Source organism: Mirounga leonina, unplaced genomic scaffold (assembly GCF_011800145.1).
Source record: "Mirounga leonina isolate KUSES-001 unplaced genomic scaffold, KU_Mleo_1.0 Mir_376, whole genome shotgun sequence".
Taxonomy (NCBI): domain Eukaryota; kingdom Metazoa; phylum Chordata; class Mammalia; order Carnivora; family Phocidae; genus Mirounga; species Mirounga leonina.
In genome coordinates, this window is record NW_023270718.1 from 8,218,101 (window position 1) to 8,237,341 (window position 19,241).

The window sequence follows — 19,241 nt, forward strand, 5'->3', positions numbered from 1 at the left end:
GTTGGATCTCCGGGCGCTGTTGCATGCTGGGAGGTTGGATCTCCGGGTGCTGTTGCATGCTGGGAAGTAGGGTGTCCAAGCACTGTTGCATGCTGGGAGTTGAGGGAAACCCATGGGCTATAGTGGGCTCAAAAATGGGAGAATTCCAAGCTTTGTTGTTGCCTAGAGATTAAAGGGGTCTCCAAACGCTATTTTAAATTTGGACCAATGGTCTCCAAGGATTATTGCATGCTGGGTTGTATGCTGGTGATGGGAGGAAGCTCAAGGGCTATAGAGGTCTCACACATAGGAGAATTCTGAGCCCTGTTGTTCGTTGGGTACTGCGGGGCGAGGGGGGTGGTGCGTCTCCAGTTTCAACGTGGAGCCTTTAAGCACTGTTGCATGCTGGGAAGTTGGAGGACATCTCTGATCACTGTTGCATTCTGGGAAGCACAAGGGCTTAGTAGGCTCAAATGTGGGAGTTCTAAGCCTTATTATTAGCTGGAATTGGAAGGTGTCCAAACACTCTTTTAGATTTGGAACTGGGGTCTTTAAGGACTGTTGCATTCTTGGAGTTGATAGTCCAGAAAAATGCTGCATCTTGTTAATGTAGTCCTCATTGGATCAAATGCTTTCTAAGGTGGATAGAAAGGTCATTAATTATATAAGCTTCATTTATTTATCCTTTGTGTATTTACTGAGCACCTGTTATGTTCCATGCGCTGTGCTAAGGGCTGGAGATATAAGACTAACAACAAGACAGATAGTATCTTCCCCTCACAGAGCCTAGATTCTGACAGAATTACACAGTAACCAGGGGTGCCTGGGTGGCTCAGTCCGTTAAGCGTCTGCCTTCAGCTCAGGGCATGATCCCAGGGTCCTGGGATCGAGCCCCGCATCGGGCTCCCTGCTCCCCGGAGAGCCTGTTTCTCCCTCTCCCTCTGCTGCTCCCCCTGCTTGTGCTCTCTCACTCTGTCAAATAAATAAATAAAATATATAAAAAGAATTAGACAGTAACCAGTATTTACACATAGGCTAATTCAACCATAATTGTGATGAGAATTATGATGAAGCAGGTTAGGGGTATGCATTGCAGCGAGGGTGGGTCAGAGGAACTCAGAGAAGGTGATATTTAAGCGGGTAATTGAAGGATGAACAGGAATCATCCAGAGGGTGGTGGTGGCAATATTGGTGATGTTTGTGGTCGTGGTGATGGGGACAATGATGGTGGTGACAGTGACGATGTTGGCAATGTTGGCGGTGTTGGTGGTGATGGTGGTGATGATGGTGATGGTGGAATAGCATGTGCAGAGGCTGTAGAAGACTTAACAAGCTTGAGGAACAGAATGAAGATCAGAGCATAAAGCAGGCCAAATCTTGCACAAATGTACATGGTAACCCTAACTAACAAGTGAGGTAGAGCCTGGTGCAGGATAAAAGAGACACAATGAGTCTTCAAGAGCATGGGCATATGAATGGAAAATAATAAGGACCAATTCTTATTGTTTTGTTGCCTTAGATATCTTCCTAAATAAGGGGGGAAAATCAGTCATCTTCTTTCCTTTCTTTCATTAATTCATGTGTTCATTTTATGCATTGGTACACACACAGACACATTGTACACAACACGTTTGTACATGTATGTAGGTGTAATATAAGAGTGTACAAGACAGAAAGGTGCTTTTCCTTATGGAGATTATCATCTGGTTAAGGACACAGAAATATCACAGATCATCCCACAATTATAAACTTCTAGGTGCTATAAAGGAAAAGGAAAAGTAGAATCCTATGAGAGTGCATAATAAGAGCACTTGATTTGAAGCAGAGAGTTAGAGAGGGAGTTCATGAGTAACCAAGCTAGACAGAGTTCAGTGAATTTAAGATCTTGAAAGAAAGCCAGTGTGGCTGGAGCATGGAGAGTGAGGAGGATACTGGTATAAAAGATGGGCCAGTAAATCAACAGGGAATCAAAAGATCTGAGTTGGAATCCCAACTTCTGAAGACATGTGATCTTGGGCAGATTTTTTTTTTTAATCTCTGAGCTCAGGCATTCTTATATCCCTGAACTCACTCATCCAAGTAACCATTTGTTAAACATCCATCCCATTAATCCATCTGTCCATCCCATCCATCCATCCACTCATTAATTAATTCCCTCCCACTCTCTTCTCCCTTTTCCATTCTCCTTTCCTTTCTCCCTCTCTCCCTCCATCTATTTTTCCATCTGTTCATCCATCCAGTTATTCAACAAGTATTTTTTTTATATTTAGTAAGTGCCAGATGCTGTGCTAGGTACCACTGGGGATAGAAAGATGAATAAGATTAAGATGATCCCTGTTGTGTAATTTATGGCATGGTAGGAATTTGGTGCTACTGTTATTACTGAACTCATACCTGGGTTATTCCTGGGGGTGCCATGAAGGTGTGGATATAAAAGTGTTTTATGGAAATCTCAGGCATGAAATTTTTCTGTGCAAATTGTACATCCAAATGAAAGTGAGGGGGTGGATTTGCTGCTGTAAGTACTTTGGTTATATTGGGTATCAGGGACTGGGCAGATTGTGTTTTTAAGTTCTCCTTAGATAAAGGGACATATTTGGGTTACACTGTTTCTCTCCATAAAATAAATACGTCAGGTGTTTGTTCATGTTTTAGAGATCTGAGACAGACAAGGTTCCTGCCCTCATGGATTTATAGTTTACTGAGAGAGATAGAAATTGGCCAGACAGACAGTACTAATATAAATTAATATATGTTAATAATTCCAGCTGTGGGGATGCCTGGGTGGCTCAGCCAGTTAAGCATCTGCCTTCGGCTCAGGTTGTGATCCCAGGGTCCTGGGATCGAGTCCCACATCAGGTTCCTTGCTCAGCGGGAAGCCTGCTTCTCCCTCTGCCTGCAGCTCCCCCTGCTTGTGCTCTCTCTCTGACAAATAAATAAATCTTTAAAAAAATAACTCCAGGGCGCCTGGGTGGCTCAGATGGTTAAGCGTCTGCCTTCGGCTCAGGTCATGATCCCAGGGTCCTGGGATCGAGTCCCACATCGGGCTCCGTGCTCCTTGGGAGCCTGCTTCTCCCTCTGCCTCTCTCTCTCTCTCTGTCTCTCATGAATAAATAAATAAATAAAAATAATTCCAGCTATGATAAATGCTATAAATGAAAAAAGTAAGAGGAAAATGTATCATAGGGAAATCTGATGTTGACTTAAGTGGCAGTGCTCAGGGAAGGCTTCTCAGAAGAAGTGTAATGTAAGTAGGGATGCATACAGATCTCCAGGCTTGAAAGAATTTGGTGCATCTAAAGGCTGAAAGAAGTCCTACTCTCTACTATTATAGGGTGGGAAGAGCAGCTGAAAGGAGGCCGAAGAAGTAGGCAGGGGCCAGATCACATGGGCCCTTCTAGATCATACAAGGGATGTCAGGCTTGATCTTTGAGGAGGTACAGTGATGTGCCTAACAGAATAGTCAACGGAGTAGATCTGGCTGCGCTCAAACCCAAGCTCCACTTCTCCAGGCTTTAATGTTCTCTTCTGTAAAATGGGGATGATAATAATATGTACCTCATTAGGTCTAGTGGGAAGAGATGAGACATAAGAGCATCTGGTTGGATTCTTGGCACAAAGCTAGTGTGTCAAGGCTAGGGGTCTGCAGACTGCAGCCCATGGCCAAATCCTACCTCTTTGCTTTGGGGTTAGTCATATTTTTTAACCATTTCCTGCCTGGTTCAAAAGCCAGTAAATGAACAATAAATTACTACCACTAGAATAACATGGCTCCAGGGTCTTATGTGGCCTGGCTCCTGGCTACGTGGGACTTCATCTCTTACCACTTGCTCCCTCCATTCTGGCCACGTTGGCTTCTCCGCTGTTCCTCAGATACTCCACATTCATTTCCTCCTCAGAGCATTTTGCGCTGCTGTCCCCTCAGCCTGGAATGTTCTCCCACTAGATCATCCTATGTCTCGTTTCTTCATATCATTTAAGTTTCTGATCAAATATTACCTCTTCAGAGAGACCACTGTTGACCACCTTGTCTAGAGTAGGCCCATTACCTGCTGTGTCCCTACCTTGCCTTTTTTCCCCCTATAGAATCGATCACTACCAGGAATTATATATTTATGTATGTATTCATTTGCTTGGGCTGCCATAACAAAGTACCATAGATTGGGAGTGGGGAAGGGGCTTAAAGAACATAAATGTATTTTCTCACAGTTCTAGAGGCTGGAAGTCAGAGATCCAGGTGTAGGCGGGGCTGGTTTCCTCTGAGGCCTCTCTCCTTGGCTTGTAGATGGCCGTCTTCTTCCTGTGTCCTCACGAGGTCGTTACTCTGTGTGTCTGTGTCCTGACCACCTCTTCTTGTAAGGACACCAGCAGTATTGCCCTCCATATTGGATTAGGGCCCTATTGGCCTCATTTACATTTAATTATTGCTTTAAAGACCCTATCTTCAAATATAGTCACATTCTGAGAAAGTACAGGGTCAGGATGCTAACACATGAACTTTTGGGGCCATGATTCAGCCTACAGCAATACATTTACCTGATTATTGTCCAATTCTCCCTCTGGGATGGGAGTCCAGGAGGACAGGGTCTTTGTTAGTCTTGGTTTTTTTTGTTAAAGATTTTATTTATTTATTTGAGAGAGAGAGAATGAGAGAGAGAGAACACATGAGAGGGGATAGGGTCAGAGGACGAAGCAGACTCCCTGCCGAGCAGGGAGCCCGATGCGGGACTCGATCCTGGGACTCCAGGATCATGACCTGAGCCGAAGGCAGTCGCTTAACCAACTGAGCCACCCAGGCGCCCATAGTCTTGTTTATATATTTTACAATGAGAGCTCAGTTAAGATCTGTTGAATGAATGAAAGATGCGTGTAGCAAAAGAAGAAAGGGGACTGGAGAGCGTCTCCTCCAGTGCCCTAAGCTGAGCTGCGTGGGGCCCCAGAGGCGAGCCAGTGACCCACAGGACACAGATTCCTGGCTGCATTCTCCAGGCCCCTGATTAAAAACTTCACAGGGAAGCAGAGTGCCGGGAGGAAGGAGGGTCTGGGACTGAGGTTGGGGCCAGACTCCAGAGTCTGAGAGAGGAGACAGCTGGGACCCATGACTCATGGATGACCATCAGATGGTCCTACATGATCTGACCCCTGCCGGCCTCTCTACTTCCATCACCTGCCACTCTCCCCTCCCCACTCTCTTTGCTCCAACCATACCGACCTTCTTTCTTTCCCCCAAACACACTGTATTCATTCTACCATAGGACCTTTGCAGCGGCTGTTCCCTCTCTGAAACAGCCATCGCTTAGTTTGGTGCATGACTGGCTTCTTTTCATTCTCCAGGTCTTACTCAAATGGCTTTTCCTGGTGACATCATCTTAAAGTCCCTGCTCTACCTTGGATGTCACTCCCCTTCCCATCACGCTGTTTTTATCTCCTTTCCGGGCACACATCACTCTCTGAAATAATCTTGTCTTCTCATGTGTTTACTTTGGAAGCTACAACCTGGCAGCCCACAGCTAACAATGACCCGTAAGTGTACTTTGACGGACAGTGCATAAAGATTTCTCTGAGCAAATATTTAAAGGTGTTGGGCAAATTTCCATAAAAATAGTCATCATTTTAAAAATTCCAGCTATCCTTGAAAAATCAGAAGGTCTGGCAATTGAAGTCCCCATTTCTGAAGGGTTGCAGTTGGCCAAAGCTGAGTTTTGGCTACTCTCTGTCATATTTCCCACCACACTCACCTGCCTCATTGATTTATGCTTTCTCTTGTCGCCTCCTGCAGGCATCTGAGGTTTGCAAGCCTTGGTTTATTTTCTCACCACCTCTCTTGTCCAAGTAGAATATAAGCTCCATGAGGTTAGGGTCTTTGTCTGTCTTGTTCTTTCTTCTTTTCTTGCCATTGTTGTTTTTAATCAAACTGCATTGCAACTTGACTGCCTTTCTTTTCATTTTATGATCCCTCATCTTTACTGGGGTATGATTAATGGGCTTTACTGGGGTATGATTGATGAATGGAAATTGTAAATCTTTAAGGTGTACAACTTGATGTGTTGATATACATGCATGTCGTGAATTGATCACCACAGTCAGCCTAGTTCACGCTATCCATCACCCCACATGGCTACCTTTGTGTGTGTGGTGGGAACTCTGAGGATCTAGTCTCCTAGCAGATTTCGAGTGTATGATTGTGTTGCTAACTATAGTCACCCAGCTGTACATCAGATCCCCACAACTCATTTGCCTTGCATAGTTGAATTCTGTGCCCTTTGCCCCACATCTCCCCATATTCCCTCCCCCCAGCCTTTGGCAACCATGTTCTACTCTGTGCTTTTATGAGTTGGACTGTTTCAGATTCCATCATCACTCTTTCCAAAAGCCTTGATGGAGTTTTTTGTTGTTGTTGTTTGGTTTTGTTTGTTTGTTTGTTTATTTTGAAACAAACAAAGCTCTACATCCAATGTGGGGCTTGAAATCACCCCCCCCCCCCCCGCCCCCGCCCCCGAGATCAAGAGTTGCATGCTCTACCAACTGAGCCAGCCAGGCACCCCTTTTACTTTTTTTAATATTTTTTTTTTATGGAGTCTTCATTTGATTTTTGCTATTCTTGATTCCAGGATTTGCTTTTTCCATTTATTTATATATTTATGTATGTATGTATTTGAAGGAAGGGGAGGGGCAGAGCGAAAGAGAGAATCCTAAGCACGCTCCTTGTCTAGTGTGGAGCCCAGCGTGGGGCTCGATCCACAACCCTGAAATCATGACCTGAGCTTAAAACAAGCCGGACGCTTAACCGACTGAGCCACCCGGGCGCCCCTGCTTTTTCTCTTTTTTAAGCCTATAAAATGCACATAACACAAAATTGACCATTTCAACCATTTTTGTTTTCGGTTCTGTGGCGTTAAGTAGGCTCACACTGTGGTGCAGCCAGCCCCGTCATCCATCTCCACCACTTCTTCACTTTCGTGTTTCCCCAGCTAAAACTCTGTCCCTGTGAAGCAGTAGCCCCCGTTCCCCTGGCCCTCAGCCCCGGCGGCCACCATTCTGTCCCTCTGTCCTTCTGTCCCTATCAGCTTGTGTTGTGTTCCTTCTTTATCTCCAGCTTCCCGAACTGTGCGTGCTGTGTAGTAGGTGTTTGGTAAAGAGCTGTTGGATGAATGGGGTGGGGCGGTGCTGAGGGTCCCCCAGGTTGCTGTTTGAGCGAGCACGAGTGGGGTGTGTTAGGGAAATGCTCAGACCCGGGCCCGGGTCCCCCAGGGCCTGAGCACCGTGCCTGTCCTCCCCCTACAGGCCTGCTGCTCCTGGTCAGCCTGGAGGTGTTCCGGCATTCCGTGCAAGCCCTCCTGCAGAGAGTCAGCCCTGAGCCTCCCCCGGCCCCCGCCCTGACCTATGAATACTCCTGGTCCCTGGGCTGTGGCGTGGGGGCCAGCCTGGTCCTGCTGCTGGGGGGCGGCTGCTTTCTCCTGCTCACCTTGCCTCCCTGGCCCTGGGGCTCACTCTGCCCCAAGCAGGGGCACAGGGCCGCCTAGAGCCACCACTCTGCCTTCTGCAAGCTCCTTCTAAACCTTTCCTTTTCTCCATTTTCTCCCCCAAAATCTGCCCCCCACGCCGTCCTGGAGAAACTGTGGGCACACATGGTTTGCACAAACCTGCCTCGTCTTTTCCCTCTGTGAATATGTTCTTTTCTGTGGCTGAATTGGGATGCTTGGGGGTAGGATGGGGAGAGGCTTTTTGCAAACGAGTGTCCCCAGGGAAGGCTGGGGGCGACCTGATGGGGTGACTAGGGAGTGGGGTGGGGGGATGAGGTCAGGGGGTCTTGGGAGGAGGGAGTTGGACCGATTCATTTCCCAGATCTGGATGTGTTCACCTGTGGGAGAGACTTCTTCCAACTCAGTTGAACCTTGGGGAAACGGGAGGGGGTGGGGAAATCTTTGGGTCTGACCTTGCTATGGTCAGCTTGGGATTAAAAGTTTGGAAATTTAACAGCTTTTATTTGGAGTCTGTCTGGGTGTGATTGTGCGTCCCGGGGTAGAGAAAAGTGACCCCCTCGTGCTCTCCAGAAACCTGTGGCATGCTGCTTGGCAGCCCCAGAGTCACATGTCAAGAAACCCACAGAGAGTGACAGGAAAATGCAGCAATTTAGGGCACAAACACTGTGGGCTGACCTGCATCCCTCCCAAATGTCTGTGTTAGGGTCCTAATCCCCAGGACCTCAGCATGAGGCCTGATCTGCAGAGAGGGTCTGTACAGACGTGATTAAGCCCTATTCCAGTGACTGGTGTCCTCATACGGAGGGGAGATTAGGACGCAGACAGGCCCGAGGGAAGAGACAGGGAGAAGGCGGCCAGTCACCTATGAGCCCAGGAAAGAGACTCCAGCGCAGATTCTCCCTCGCGGTCCCTGGTCCTTGGAAGCCCTGAGACACACTGACCTCGGGCTTCCTGCCTCCAGAACCGGGACAGTGCAGTCTGTGGTGCTCTGTTAGGGTGGCCCCAGCAGACTAGCATGGAGTCCAGGACCTGGGAACGGGTGCTAAAGATGAGCACATGGCTCTGGGACAGGGGGCCTAGGAGAGGCTGGGGACTGCTGAGGTGCATGATGGAAGAGCCTCCATGGCCCCCAGGAGACTGCGGGAGGGGATACGCGTGCGGGAGAGCTGTCTCCTCAGGGAATGCAGTGATCATGTGAACAGAATGCTGGTAGGAACTAGAACAGCTGCTGCGGAAACCAAGGGGAAGGAAGGCCCGGGTCAAGGGTTCCCGTCCCTCGGGCCAAAGGGCCGGCCTTGCACCTTGTGAAGACCAGGTATGTATTTCAACCCAAAAATCACAACTCGAGTACATTCTTCAGTTACACAGAATAGCCGAAGCCGATCTGTTATTTCTCAATTTCTCAACATTTAAAGATACTTAAGGTAGGGATGCCTGGCTGCTCAGTGGGTAGAGCATGCAACTCTTGGTCTCTGGGTCACGAGTCCAAGAGCCCCACATTGGGCATAGAGATTAAAAATTAAAATCTTAAAATCTTTGGGCACCTGGGTGGCTCAGTTGGTTAAGCGACTGCCTTCGGCTCAGGTCATGATCCTGGAGTCCCTGGATCGAGTCCCGCATCGGGCTCCCTGCTCGGCGGGGGGTCTGCTTCTCCCTCTGACCCTCCCCCCTCTCATTCTCTCTGTCAAATAAATAAATAAAATCTTTTAAAAAAAAAATCTTAAAATCTTTTTTTTTAAAGATCTTATTTATTTATTTGAGAGAGAGAGAGAGAGAGCACAAGTCAGGGTGGGGGGGAGGGCAGAGGGAGAGGGAGAAGCAGTCTGTGGGGCTCCATCCCAGGACTCTGGGATCATGACCTGAGCGGAAGGCAGGCGCTTAACCGACTGAACCACCCAGGCGCCCCTAAAAATAAAATCTTAAAAAAACTTTTTTAAATTGGGACTATGTGCTGCCTTATGAATACAAATGTGTTAATACCCAGAGTTTGATTCTCTTCAGTGTTGCTATATTTAATTATAAATATAATTACGTATATAATATTATGTATTATACCAGTATTATATATAGCTATGCTTATGTTATAATCACTTGGTTATTAATAATACTATGGATATTATATTTAACATGTTAACATTCTCTTAAGCATTTCTATATTTGATTATACATTATAAATACAATTATATATTATATAACTATATGATGTAACATAATTATATATTATAGTAATCTTTATATGAATGTTGTATTACTAGCCTATCATGTTATATAAATATAGGATTCATAATATTACCTATATGGAACATAATATATATAATGTATAAATATATCATAATATTTATAATATAACATGCCACATAGTATTTCTTTTTTTTTTTTTTTAAAGATTTTATTTATTTATTTGACAGAGAGAGACGCAGTGAGAGAGGGAACAGAAGCAGGGGGAGTGGGAGAAGGAGAAGCAGGCTTCCCACAGAGCAGGGAGTCCGATGTGGGGCTCGATCCCAGGACCCTGGGATCCAGACCTGAGCCGAAGGCAGATGCTTAACGACTGAGCCACCCAGGCGCCCCGCCACATAGTATTTCTATAACACGGCGTGTTATAGGACATAAATAATTATGTAGCTATAATTGCAATTATCATCCCAGGGCTCCCAGCAACCTCCTCACTGGGGAGATTCCTTTTCATCCAGGAAACGTGGAGTGGCCTTCTGTTGGTTCACTGAGACCGCACCCCCATCTCAGAGTCAGTGGGGCACTCTTTGGTAGGACACTCTCTTCCTTCCTTTCTGTACTGAAGTCAGCATCGTGCTGAGGATGGGTGGGGTTCCCATCCTCCTTCGACAGGTAGAGGAGGCGTGGGGCAGTGGCCAGGGAAACCCTAGCTCCACCTTCCACAGCCCGAGCACGTTGCTGGACTGCTGGGCTTCCACTTCTTCATCCCTTCAGAGAGCTCCTCTCAGGGCTTACCTTCTAGAGCCATTGCCAAGAGCGGTACCGTCCTACTCCCTGCAGAGCTTTGGCGCCCGGGCATGACTCAGATCAGCCCTGCTGCTCTTATTATCGAGTGGCACTTTGGGCCCGGCATACAGTAGAGAGCAAAAATGGGACCCCCAAAGAGCTGACAGTCTGGTGATGGAAACAGATATTCATCACATAATCACGCTAATGAACGTATAATTATAAACTCAGATAAAAGCCAGGGAATGGGATCAGCAATACGTTTTTTTTTTCTTTCCCTACTTGACTTTGAGGCCAGCTGGCTCGGGAAGGCTCTGAGAGATGTCCGCTTGGTTTTGGGAATGGCTGTTAGTGCAGGGGGCCTGTGCTCTGCACCCTCTTTCCTACCCAGGGTCTGTGTGGGCTTCTCAGAGGTGGGGGAAGGGAATAGAGACCCACCAACGACTAGTAACTGGAACCACATCGTACTGTGGGATAATTTGCCGAAACATTAACTTGCTTCTCTTCATCTTACATTTTTTGCAGTAAAGGAAAATAGAAGCTTCTTGAAATCTACAATCCTGTCCTTTCTAAATACATTTTAAAACTTTTCAAACATAATTTCAAAGTTACAGAGAAGTTGCAAGAATCAAAATAATGCAAAGAAGACCCACATACTCTTCACTCACGTTCCCCTGTTGCTAACGTTTTACCCTACGTCCATGTGTCTTTTTGAAATTCAGCAAACGTTTATTTTTAAATGTGGAATGCATCAGATATGCAAAAGTGTGTGTAAGAACCCAACATCCCATTTAAAGAATCAGAATAAAAAACACTCGCTTTCTCAGAACCCTGGCTGAGGAAAAGAACTCGGATCTTGGAAGCTGCTTTCATGTTCTTAGCTGAGCTCATCCCCACCTCCAGCTCCAAGATTACCAACCACAACCTGGATTTTGAGTAAGTCCTACCCTTTTCCTTGTAGTTTTGCAAACTATAATTCTACTCTTTAAAGAAAATGTTGTTTCATTTTGCTTATGTTTGAACTTCATGTAAATGGAATCTAACCATGTATATTTTTCTGTGTAATGTTTGTCTTTCTATTTTTTTTTAAAGCCTGAAGAAGATTCAAGCTCATGGCCAGAGGGACAGATGAGACCCACAGACATATTTGTTTAGCCTTCACGATGTTTACAAGGTTATTTAATGATTTAATGGAGGGAAAATTCATACAATGTAAAATTAACCATTAGCCATTTTTTTTTTTTAAGATTTTATTTGTTTATTTGACAGAGAGAAACACAGCGAGGGAAGGAACACAAGTAGGGGGAATGTGAGAGGGAGAAGCAGGCTTCCCACCGAGCAGGGAGCCCGATGTGGGGCTCGATCCCAGGACCCTGGGATCATGACCTGAGCCGAAGGCAGACGCTTAACGACTGAGCCACCCAGGTGCCCCATCCATTAGCCATTTTTAAACAAACAATCCAGCAGCATTTAGTACATTCTCAGTGTTGTTCCAAGACGTTTTATGACCCCAGAGGAAACCCTGTCTGCACCAAACAGCTACTCTCCATTTCCCCTAGCCGCTCATCTACTTTCTGTCTCTGTGGATTGACCAATTCCGGGTGTTTCGTATAACTGAAAACAGGTGTTCAGACAAAGACCTGTACATGAATGTTCCCAGCAGCACCATTCACAGGAGCCTAAAGATCTCTGCGGGGAGTCAGAGGAGGGGACGGTGCAGAATCTACTCTAAACATTATTCACTGCCTCCTCAAGGAAAAACAAGGGGCACTCAAGTGTGAGATGTGAAAAGCCAAAGATAAGATAAGGAGGGCTTAGGACTTTGCGTGTCTTCCTTCTCAGTGTTATGAAGGCAAATTTCATGCTCTACTTCCTTTACCACTTAGATAAAAATTCAGATTTCTCATGGCTCTGTGTGATCTGGCTTCGTACCTTTCTTCCTGTGCTTTGTTCTGACCAGCCTGCTTTGCCCCCAGCGGCACTGGCCTCATGCTCAGATCTTAGAACTAGAACATACCAACTCTCCCCTGCCTCAGGGCCTTTGCACCTGTTGAAATTCCTGCCTGAGGGGCATTCCCTTTACATTCCTCAGGGCTGGATACTTTGCAGTCTTTAATTTTCGTAAACACACTTCCTTCCAAGCCTTCCCTGACTCCCTTCCTAAAGGGAAGACCTCCCCTCCACACACCCAGTATGTTATATTCTCCACATACCCATTATGTTATATTGTATCACCCTGCTTATAGCCAGCCGAACACTCATCGCAATCTATAAATATTTATTTACTTGGTTCTGTCCCTCTTTCCAAGCAGAATATAAGCTCCATGAAGGTGGGGATCTTGGCTACTTTTTAAAAATAGTAATAACCCTTCCAAAAAAAAAAAAAAAAAAAAAAAAGCCCGGTACATTGTAGGTGCTCAATAAATGTTTGTTAAATAGCTGGATAAATAAGACAATTCCAGAAATGGGAGGGGCTTGCTCAAGACAGGGAGCCTGCCCCAGGCTTCTGTCCTGACTCCCAGACCAGGGTCTAACTGCCGTAGGTACGATGCCAGCCAAGAGCAAGGAAAGCCCTCAAGCGGACTGACTCGGTGTCATGAAGTCCGTTCATGTTGTTGTCGACCTCCAGAACTTTGTCTTCCCAAAGCAAAACTCTCTGTGAAGCAGTCACCCCCCATTCCCCTCTCCCTCTGGCCCCGGGGTAGCTACTTTTTGTCTCTATGAATCTGACAACTCTAGGAACTTCATGTAAGTGGTTTCGTCCAGTATTTGTACTTTCGGGTCCTGGCTTATTTCACTGATCATGATCTACTCGAGGCTCATCCGTGTTGTAGCAGGGGAAATGTATAATTTCCTTCCTTTTTTAAGGCTGTCTAATATCCCCTTGTCTGCCCAAATTCGTATGTTGAAACCCTCACCTCCAATGTGACTGTATTTGAAGAAACCAGCCCTGCCGGTAGAAATCTTAGATTTCTAGCCTCTAGTTCTGTTGCTTCAGCCACTCAGCTTTGATATTCTATGATAGCAGTCTGAGCTGATTAATGCCCATGTATACAGCACATTGTTTATCCGTTCATCCGCTGACGGATCACTTCTACCTCCAGTGCTGCTGTGAACACGGGTGTGCAAATATCTGATGCAAATATGCACCTTTGAGTCCCTTGCTTTCGATTCTTTCAGGCTCGTGCCCAGACGCAGCAGTTGGAGCATATGGTAATGCTAGTTTATGAGTTGGAATCTGACGGTCCGAATTCTTGTTGGGTCAGTGAGGACTCACAGTGAGAGAAGCTCAGCGGGGGATGGCTCTGGGGAGTGATGTCGCAATAAACTATATCTCATTTCCTGAAGGGTCAGCAAAAGACCAACTGTGGGGCTGAAAACAGAGCAGGGAGAGCGTGTGACCTCCACAGCTTTGCCCCCTTTCTCATACTGCAGAACCGGAACGGGGGTCTTTGGAACAGGGCAAAGGGACCCCCGTGTGTGTGGTTCCTGCTCCGCTTTGGGGAGCCTCCTGGGGTTGGGCAAACGGCTTGAGGCTGGAAATGAGGGTCTTGGTGTGGAGGCGGGCAGGATGGGACTGGGGTTCTGCAAGGAAATCACCATTACAGTCCTCAGTGAGGTTGTGTTGGACGTTAGATTTTGGGCGACAACAGTGGGTGCCTTGCTTCTTCTCCGTCTTCCTTGGGCTGGAGACAATCATTGGCCGCCACCTAGCTGCAAAAACTGGCAGCCAGCAGGAGCCATGCCGGCTCCCAGCATTGATTCTCTCTTCTGGTTAGCCAGCGCTTTATACCGAACCAGCCCAAACTTAGGGACATAAAACAGCCATCATTGTAGTATGCCCGTGGATTGTAAGGTTGGGAATTTGGGCAGAGCGCAGTGGGGAGGGTAGTATCTGCTCCACAGCATCCCGGCCTCCGCTGGGAAGACCTGCATGGCAGAGAGAGACGTGGGTGGCAGGGTCCCGGCATCGAGCCGAATCATCCTCTACCTGGTCCCAGACCCTGCGCTCGTGCTGCTTTCCCTCACCCTTTAACAAGGAAACTTTTAATTGTAGAATGGTTTTAGATTTACAAAAACATTGCAAAGAGAATACAGAGACGCCCATTTATCCTCTGACCTGTTACCACTTCCCCCTATTGTCAATATCCTAGGGTACATTTGTCACAATTAATGAACCAAACTCGATACACTGCTGATGACTAGAGTCCATGCTGTGTTCACATGTCCTTAGTTTTTACTTCATGTCCTTTCTTCTGTTACAGGATACATGACACTGATACAACATGCCTCCTCTTGACTGCAACAGTTTCCAGACTCCTTGTTCTGAATGACCTTGATGGTTCGAATGACCTTGATGGTTTGAATGACTTTGATGGTTTTGAGGAGTGCTGCTCAGGTGTCAGGGCTGGGGTTCATGTTCACCTGAAGGTGTGGAAGAGCGGTGTTGGAATTAGAAGAGTTATGTTGTTTTTGTGTGTTTGTGTCCAAGAGCTGTGAGTCCCCACGCAGGAGGGTAGCAAGCACCCCAGTTCCTGGCTTTAAGCTCCGAGGGGGAGAGCTTCCACTGGACCGCTCAGAGCATTCAGTATGGGGTCAGGGCAGGCTCAGAGAGGAATGGGGTCCGGCTCAAGTTCGAACCATCTCGAGGGCTCAAGGTTGTGGCTCATAGCTCTGCAGACATTTGGGACAGAATGAAGGAATCAGGTGTCTTTTGTGCTTTCCACCAGCGCCACCTGGAGGTGGAAGGTGAACCCTGCAGAGAGGCTGGAAATGGGCTGATGGACCCCAAAGACAGAGCAGGCGGTCCTTCTGTGAGCACCTGGAGGAGATGCGTTTACAGGCACCGGGGGGTATGCAGGTGAGAACGGTGGCCTGAGGAGCAGGAGTGGAGGAGCAGAAGCTCCAGGTGGGGAAATAAAGAAAAAGCTGACCATGCCCAATGCTGCTGCAGGCAACCTGCCAAAAGCATTTCAATTACTGAACTGACACTATTTTTCCCTTGCATGTGACTAATTGGACACCTTTATTACCTAAGATGACTGTGAAGGTCATGAGACTTGCCTTGGATGTCTCCCAAGGGCACAGACCTGTGACGGGGGTGTGTTAGGGTAATGGGGGCGGAAGGAGAGTGCCAGTGTTCTGATCACGCCTGCTTACAGCTCCTACGCTTATGATGAGGGTGACGAACGAACTTGTAACTTGTTCCCATTTGCCCAGAGCTTTCTCAGTCTTAGCCCTGAAATGTCCATGTCCTGTGAAACTCCTCGTTCCCACATCCTGGGGCAGCCCTTGCCCCAGCCCCAGTCCCAGGGTAACAGGGACAGTAGGTCCTACTGCTGGTAACAACCCTATCTGGTATCTCTCTCTCTTTATGGTGAGGACGTGGAGTCCTGGCGATTTTAAGAAATCTTCCTTAGGTTCACATAAGCTGAACGTAGACCCAACACCATCTGAAAACAAAGGACACCCCCTTTCCTCAGCCGTGGCCTCTTCCCCGGCATGCCCCCCACACACACCCCGGAAGACACAAGTTAGGAAAACACCAGTGGGCAACCCTCGCCATACTGCATTTGGAATTTTAGCGAACAAACGGTTCGGAGTCACTTCATTACAATGAAAGTTGTGCTGTAGTGATTTAGGATGAATACCAGAGTGGATGTCCATAAATGATATCTTTTAGGGCCAGCGATATTAACAATATTTGTCCAGACTCTGTCCAGAACAAAATCCATTCTCAGACTAGCTCCGACTCAGAAAACTTTCTCGGGTGTCATTTATTTTAATTTTTTTTTTGGCTCCGAGGGTTCCCAGAATGACTGAACAAGAAAGCTGCACGGTGAGGGAGGATGCTGAGTGTTGGAAGCAGTCAGAAGCAAGAAAACAAAAGCTGCAGGCATCCCAGCTCCTCGGCGGATGCTCTGAGTCATCTTCGTGTTTCTCCTTAAAGACCGGCTTCCTCCACATGGTGAGACAGATGGCCACCAAGAGCTCCCAAGTTTTAAAGAGAATGACTTCCCCGACAAGAGGAACAGAGGTACCGCTCCCCCGCCCGCCCAGCGACTCCCCCGGGGGCTTCAGCACTTGGTCAGCCGTGGGCTGTGCAGGGAGCGGAGGGGAGCAAAGGGGAGGTGCCTTCGGGTGCACCGATCCTGGGAGATGCTGACTGATGCTGGGGCACCAGCTTGGCCAGTTCCAACTAGTGCTGCGGGCCCTCACATTCAGCAGGGACCCTGTGCTCAGGGCTTCGTGCTCTGCACTCACCATCTTGAAGTTCTTAGTCGTTTATCTTGGGATCTGTGTTTTGCTAATGAATTCCTACGGGACAGTGTAGCATATGGGACAGTGTAGCATATGCCCAGGGCTTAGAGCCATGCTGCCCTCCTGCCAGCCGGCCTCCAGCTGCCTCCCTAGTTCCCTGGGTTAGCCTGTTCTCCCGGCTGCTACCACAAAGCAGCACAGACTGGGGGTGGAGGGTGGGGAGGGGGCTTAAACAGCAGAAGTCTATTCTTTCTTGGTTCTGGAGGAACCAAGGTCAGCAGGACTGGTTCCTTCTGTCTCAGGCCTCTCTCCTGGCTTCTGGTGCTTCTCGGCTTGTAGACACGTCACCCCGATCTCTGCTTTTATGTTCGCACGGTGTTCCCCCTGTGTGCATCTCTGTGCCCAAAGTTCCCTTATAAGGACATAGTCATATTGGACGAAGGGCCCACGCCCTCCTCCAGTAGGACCTCATCTTTCAAATGAGGTCTGCAGTGACCCCATCTCCAAATAAGGCCACATTCTGAGATACAGGGGGGTTAGTACACACATGAATTTTGGGGGTACACGAGCTGAACCCACAAGAGTGTGAATCGGTTTGTGTAATTGTGCACACATAGAGGGTCTGTGTAGCTCTCTCTGTGGGTGTCTGCATAGAATAGTGTGTATGTGTGTGTGTTATGGACCGAGTATTCGTGCTCCCCCAAAACGCATTATGTGGCAGCCCTAAATTCCAGTGTGGCTATATTGGAGATGGGCCTCTAAGGAAGTAATTAAGGTTAAATGAGGTCATAGGAGTGGGGCCCTGATCTGATAGTGTCCTTATGAGAAGAGCCCCAGAGAGTTCGCCCTCTCTCTCTGTCTCTTTCTCCCTCTGTCTCTCTCTCTCTCTCTCCACCCACTGCATGAGCACAGAGGGAAGGTCATGTGAAGACACAGCGAGAGGGTGGCTTCTGCAAGCCAGGAAGAGGGCTCTCACCAGAAGCTGAGTTGGCCAGCGCCCCATCCTGGACTTCCAGCCTCCAGAACTAAGGAAATAAATAAATGTCTATTGTTTAAATCACCCAATCTACAGGGTGTTACTGTGGCGGCTGGAGGGGTCTAATAGTGTGTGTGTGTGTGTGTCTGAGAGAGAGAGAGAGAGAGAGAGAGAGAGAGAGAGAAAGGGACTCTTTGTAGAGCAGAGGCCCCTGTAGGTTCATCATGTGTGCCTTTCATGGAAATCCAGACTGAGTCTTCTCTCCCTTCCTCCAGGCTTACTGACCCCTCACTCTCCTCTGCTTTCTGTCCTCACTCCCCACAGTGCACCCCCCGCCCCCAAGCACACACTGAGAGCAGAGAGACTGACACACCCAAAGGAGGTTGAAGAGTCTGGGACAGGCCAGGGCCCCTGGATTCAGGAGGCCTCTCTGCTCTTGGACCCCTTCACCCTCTTCCCAACCCAGTCGCCTTGACTGTACTTTACAGACTGACTCAGGCTATAGGGTGAAGGACAAGCTGCAAAGTTCCTGGGAAACAAGCCCCATGCAGGTTGCAGAGCTGGCTGGGTCTCTTCACAAAGAGATGTTGGTTGGGCCCCCTCCCTTAGGCAAAACTACCTCTGCGGTAGGATGGATGGCTCCAGAAGTTCAGCACGTCAGGACAGAGAGGACCCCAGAAACCATCCTATCCTGCTTGTTTCCCACTTTTTTTTTTTAGATTATTTATTTATTTATTTGACAGAGAGAGACACAGTAAGAGAGGGAACACAAGCAGGGGGAGTGGGAGAGGGAGAAGCAGGCTTCCCGCCGAGCAGGGAGCCCAATGCGGGGCTTGATTCCAGGACCCCAGGATCATGACCTGAGCCGAAGGCAGACGCTCAATGACTGAGCCACCCAGGTGCCCCATTTCCCACTTTTACAGATCTGAAAACTGAGGAAGGGGCAAAAAAAGTCTCCCATTGCATCCTAGAACACATATTTCCTGGCTTACTTCAGTTCTTATTCTGGTGATTCATTCGGATTTCAAAAAGCGTTGGTCTAGGACAGATGTTGGCGATAGGCCCATCACTTGTGTTTGTAAATAAAGTTTTATTAGAACACAGACCCACCTATTTGTTTACATAACAGATATGGCTGCCTTCATGGTTCAAGAGCAGAGATGATGCAACATAGAGAGCCTATGGTCCACAAAGGCTGAAAATACTTTTCAGAAAAAGTTTGTGGACCTCCAGTCTAGGGCTTGGCAGGCCTGGGTTTTCTTTCTTTCTTTCTTTCTTTCTTTCTTTCTTTCTTTCTTTCTTTCTTTCTTTCTTTCTTTCTTTCTTTCTTTCTTTCTTTCTTCTTTCTTTCTTTCTTCTTTTCTTTCCTTTCTTCTTTCTTCTTTCTTTTCTTTCCTTTTCTTTCTTTCCTTTCTTTCTTTCCTTTCCTTCTTTCCTTTCCTTCTTTCCTTCTTTCCTTCCTTCCTTCCTTCCTTCCTTCCTTCCTTCCTTCCTTTCTTCTTCTTCTTCTTCTTCTTCTTCTTCTTCTTCTTTTTTCTTTCTTTCTTTCTTTCTTTCTTTCTTTCTTTCTTTCTTTCTTT

The 19,241-nt window shown here is 47.4% G+C and overlaps 1 protein-coding gene across 7 annotated transcripts in view; it reads left to right on the forward strand.

The window, feature by feature from the left end:
- CACNG6 (calcium voltage-gated channel auxiliary subunit gamma 6) overlaps positions 1 to 19,241 on the forward strand; it is a 50,344-nt gene that overhangs the window by 7,746 nt on the left and 23,357 nt on the right. For 2 of the 7 annotated variants that reach the window (XR_004675893.1, XR_004675894.1), the window contains exons 4-7: positions 11,252 to 11,360; positions 11,517 to 11,598; positions 14,690 to 15,285; positions 16,230 to 16,461. Coding sequence is in view for 3 of the 7 variants with exons in the window: in XM_034986392.1 (XP_034842283.1) it covers positions 7,264 to 7,502 (239 nt within the window). In the remaining 4 variants the exon portion in view is untranslated. Of the gene's footprint in view, positions 1 to 5,313; positions 6,282 to 7,263; positions 7,759 to 11,251; positions 11,361 to 11,516; positions 11,599 to 11,693; positions 11,733 to 14,689; positions 15,286 to 16,229; positions 16,462 to 17,597; positions 17,764 to 19,241 lie in introns of those variants that run through there. The other 5 variants (XR_004675892.1, XR_004675895.1, XM_034986393.1 and 2 more) reach the window with 5 other exon arrangements.